This window comes from Selaginella moellendorffii, unplaced genomic scaffold (genome assembly GCF_000143415.4).
Source record: "Selaginella moellendorffii unplaced genomic scaffold, v1.0 SELMOscaffold_10, whole genome shotgun sequence".
NCBI lineage: Eukaryota > Viridiplantae > Streptophyta > Lycopodiopsida > Selaginellales > Selaginellaceae > Selaginella > Selaginella moellendorffii.
In genome coordinates this window covers 124,533-127,602 of record NW_003314271.1, presented here as the reverse complement: position 1 = coordinate 127,602, position 3,070 = coordinate 124,533, and the positions used below count along the sequence as shown (strand labels likewise).

General features: G+C 47.5%; 1 protein-coding gene across 1 annotated transcript; it reads left to right on the top strand.

The window, feature by feature from the left end:
- The first annotated feature begins 337 nt into the window (after positions 1–337).
- Positions 338–1,372, top strand: LOC9631609 (WUSCHEL-related homeobox 6). Its single transcript, XM_024673314.1, has 2 exons — positions 338–458; positions 897–1,372. Exons 1-2 carry the CDS (start codon positions 338–340, stop codon positions 1,370–1,372), a joined length of 597 nt encoding a protein of 198 aa, XP_024529082.1.
- Positions 1,373–3,070: the final 1,698 nt, after the last annotated feature.

Here is a 3,070-nt window from a genome sequence, read left to right as displayed (position 1 = left end):
GGTTGGTAGGAGCATGGCTGTTAAGCACCAAATCAAGATAATAGAATAAGACAAAGGCCTACAAACAAATGATTACCTCTTTAGCAAGTTAGGTTAAGGTGTAAGAGATAAGAATTTGCTGATGAATAAGGCAAGAATATTCTTATATGTGCCATTCAATTCTCGTGGCTAATGAATAAGGGCCTCAGTTGGCCCCTTTATCCTAATATAGAGCAATGTGTTGCTAAGATTAATGACGTGATCACTGCGGAAAATACTCAGCTCAAGAATCTCTTCTTCAGTTTCATTCATTAGTTTTTTTTCCAGCGTCACGATGTGAGATGATTGTGAAATTGCCATGGTTGACAATGGCCTCCCCTTAGGTCCTTCTTTGGAAACTCTGGACCATACCCTGGGATATCATCCAGGAGTTCTAACTGGGACTTTAAATTGTTCCCCAAGATCTTTTTGGGTCCGCTGTAAGTTCTTGGTATTTTTTTTCTTTTTCTTACTGCTCCTGAAAATCTCATCACACCCAACCAAACTACAGCAGAGCATGTTGCTAACTCTCAAAAATCTTTCTCAACATTAACATTGGAGAAGGAAAACAATTTGAAAATAACAAGAAGAACACTTTTACTCAAAAGAGTAAAAAAAAGCCTCAGAGTAAGTGACACGAATAAATTGATTTTCCCAAATATCAGGTGAAATACACAATAGGGACACGAACCGCCTAGCTATTTTTCTAGCGCCTTTCTGTCTCTCCTCTCTCTCTCTCTCTCTCTCTCCCCCAAGAATCGCATCGCCGATCACATTTTTGCAAGCAGATTCTGGAGCTTAAGGCATTGCACAAAGAACACCGAATTCGAAGTCGATCTGTCCATTTTTTGCTTTTGTTTGCTGCTTGACTGACACAGCAATCGTTCTTTCGCAAGGTCAAAGGGAAAACAACGATCTCGTGGCATCTCCGGCGAGGCCCCCGCATGAGAGGTGGCTGCCGAACAGAGAGCAGCTGGCCGTCCTGGAGGATCTTTACTCGAAAGGGACGATGCCATCTCAGGAGAACATCGCAGAGGCCGTCTCTCTCGTCGGCCATGATCACGGCCCGGTCTCTGAGTCCAAAGTCTACTTCTGGTTCCAGAACAAGAAGGCCCGCGAGAGACGGCAGCGCCGCCGCATCGAGGAGGCCAACGCCGCCTCCGGCGCATGCGCCTCCGCCATCGCCACCACCGCCGCTGCGTCAGCTTCATCCGGTAAATCCAGTGCAGAGGAAGAATCCATGAATCATATCATATCCATCGGTTTTTCATTTCCAGCCCTCCTTGCGAGGAATAAAAAAGAGAGGAGGAAAAAAATGAGAGGATTTTCTTTTCTTGTTCTGATAGATCGTTAGAGCTGCCGTAGCTATAGTTAACTGGGGAAGATCTTTGCGTTCTTTCTTTCTTCCAATCCCTGTTCTATAACATTTTCTTCTGTGCAGGATCTGGCCCGGAGTCGTCTCTCATAACGCTCCGAAATGTTGGCGATGGCGTGGCGCCAGCGATTGTCCCACCAACGAGCGCGGCACTCTGGAGTGCAGTCTCGTAAGGAAGATGGAAAGCCATCCTCTTCTCTGTTTTTTTCTTTCTCATTCTTCGTCTTGGGTGTAGGAACATTTCAACGACAGAATGAAATCCCCGTCCCGCAAGACCAACCCTTCGATCGCGCAATTTGAGGCTATGAATCATGTACGCAAATCTTTTTATCTTTCCAAGTAAAACCAAATTTCCTCTCAAGATCGGCGTTCGTTAGGCTATCCGGCTCAGGCCATGGAGTTCGTCTTCGATGGTGGCGCTGCACATCAATAACATGAGCACTGCCAAGGCGGCAATTTACTTCCAAAGGTGCTGATGATTTGCATGCGTTTGCTTGCGCTGCCTGGATATGGGAATCATGATCGAGACGTCCTTCTGGTGCATCTCAGGCTTTCAAGTAAACTTCCATTGAATTTGAAGTGCTGCTGACGAGCTGAAGGATGACCTTGAGGCCAATTGCCTCACTCACAGATTCCGTGAGTACTCCAAAGGATTCACTGTTTTGCTTCTTTACAAGGAGAGATCCGTTCAAGGTGGTTGCATGGCCTTGAGACTGACATTCTGGGGGAAATCTGAGGAACATAGATGTTGCGGTGCTAATGAAAAATCCATGGTGTAGATTGAGTTTCAAACCAAAACCTCAATCAGTGAGGAGACGTAACATCTTCTATGGCAGACAGAGGATCCTGCAGGTGAATTACTGACAAGAATCATTTTTGGTCAGTCGGAGTAAGTCCAAGACGTGGTGTGGTTGAAGCACTGCATCTCTGCATGGTTATATGCACTTATTGTAATCTCACTTTCTACGTACAGCACCCGGTCAATTCTCGACGCAGGTAGGCTGTTCATCAAAGAACCATCTCATATTTTCTGATTATCTTTTTTCCTTTTGCAGTTATATTCCTCCCCTCTACTTCTCTGACAGATGGTCTCGTTCCAGACTAAGGCACGGAGTTCGATACAACGACACAGTTGTCTCCGAGCGGTTTTTTCTCTTTTGAAAGTTTTTGCTCCAGCTTCTCGTGCTGTGGAATGGCTTGGCCATGGGTACGTTTAAGCTGACGACACTCTCGAACTCTTCGAGTTTCTCATAGTCATGAATACATGTGTTATTTGACGCTGCTGTCGGACTCTTCGTCGGCAACGGTCATCGCTGCGCGAGCGGCGGATCGTTGTCCCCCGCCCTTTTAACTAGATCGGCCCACCTGCGAGGGAAAGCAGCAAAGCTAGTCGAATTAAAGTCTTGCAAAAGGAGGAAGCCAGAAAGCAACTGCACGGTGGACATGTATACGTAAAGTGTGCCATATCCAGAGCTCGCCAAGCTTCCCACACATCGAACAAATTCTCGTCGCTGTGGAGCACAAACAATCTGTCGTCACTAACGTCAATGTCCGCGATGCCGCCACTGCCGCCGCCTCCTCCTCCGCCACTGACGCTGAGCCTGGCGGTGGCGGGCAGCAGCGGCCGCTCGCGGAGGCGGCGGACGACAGCGCTACCGCCGAGCACGAATGCACCAC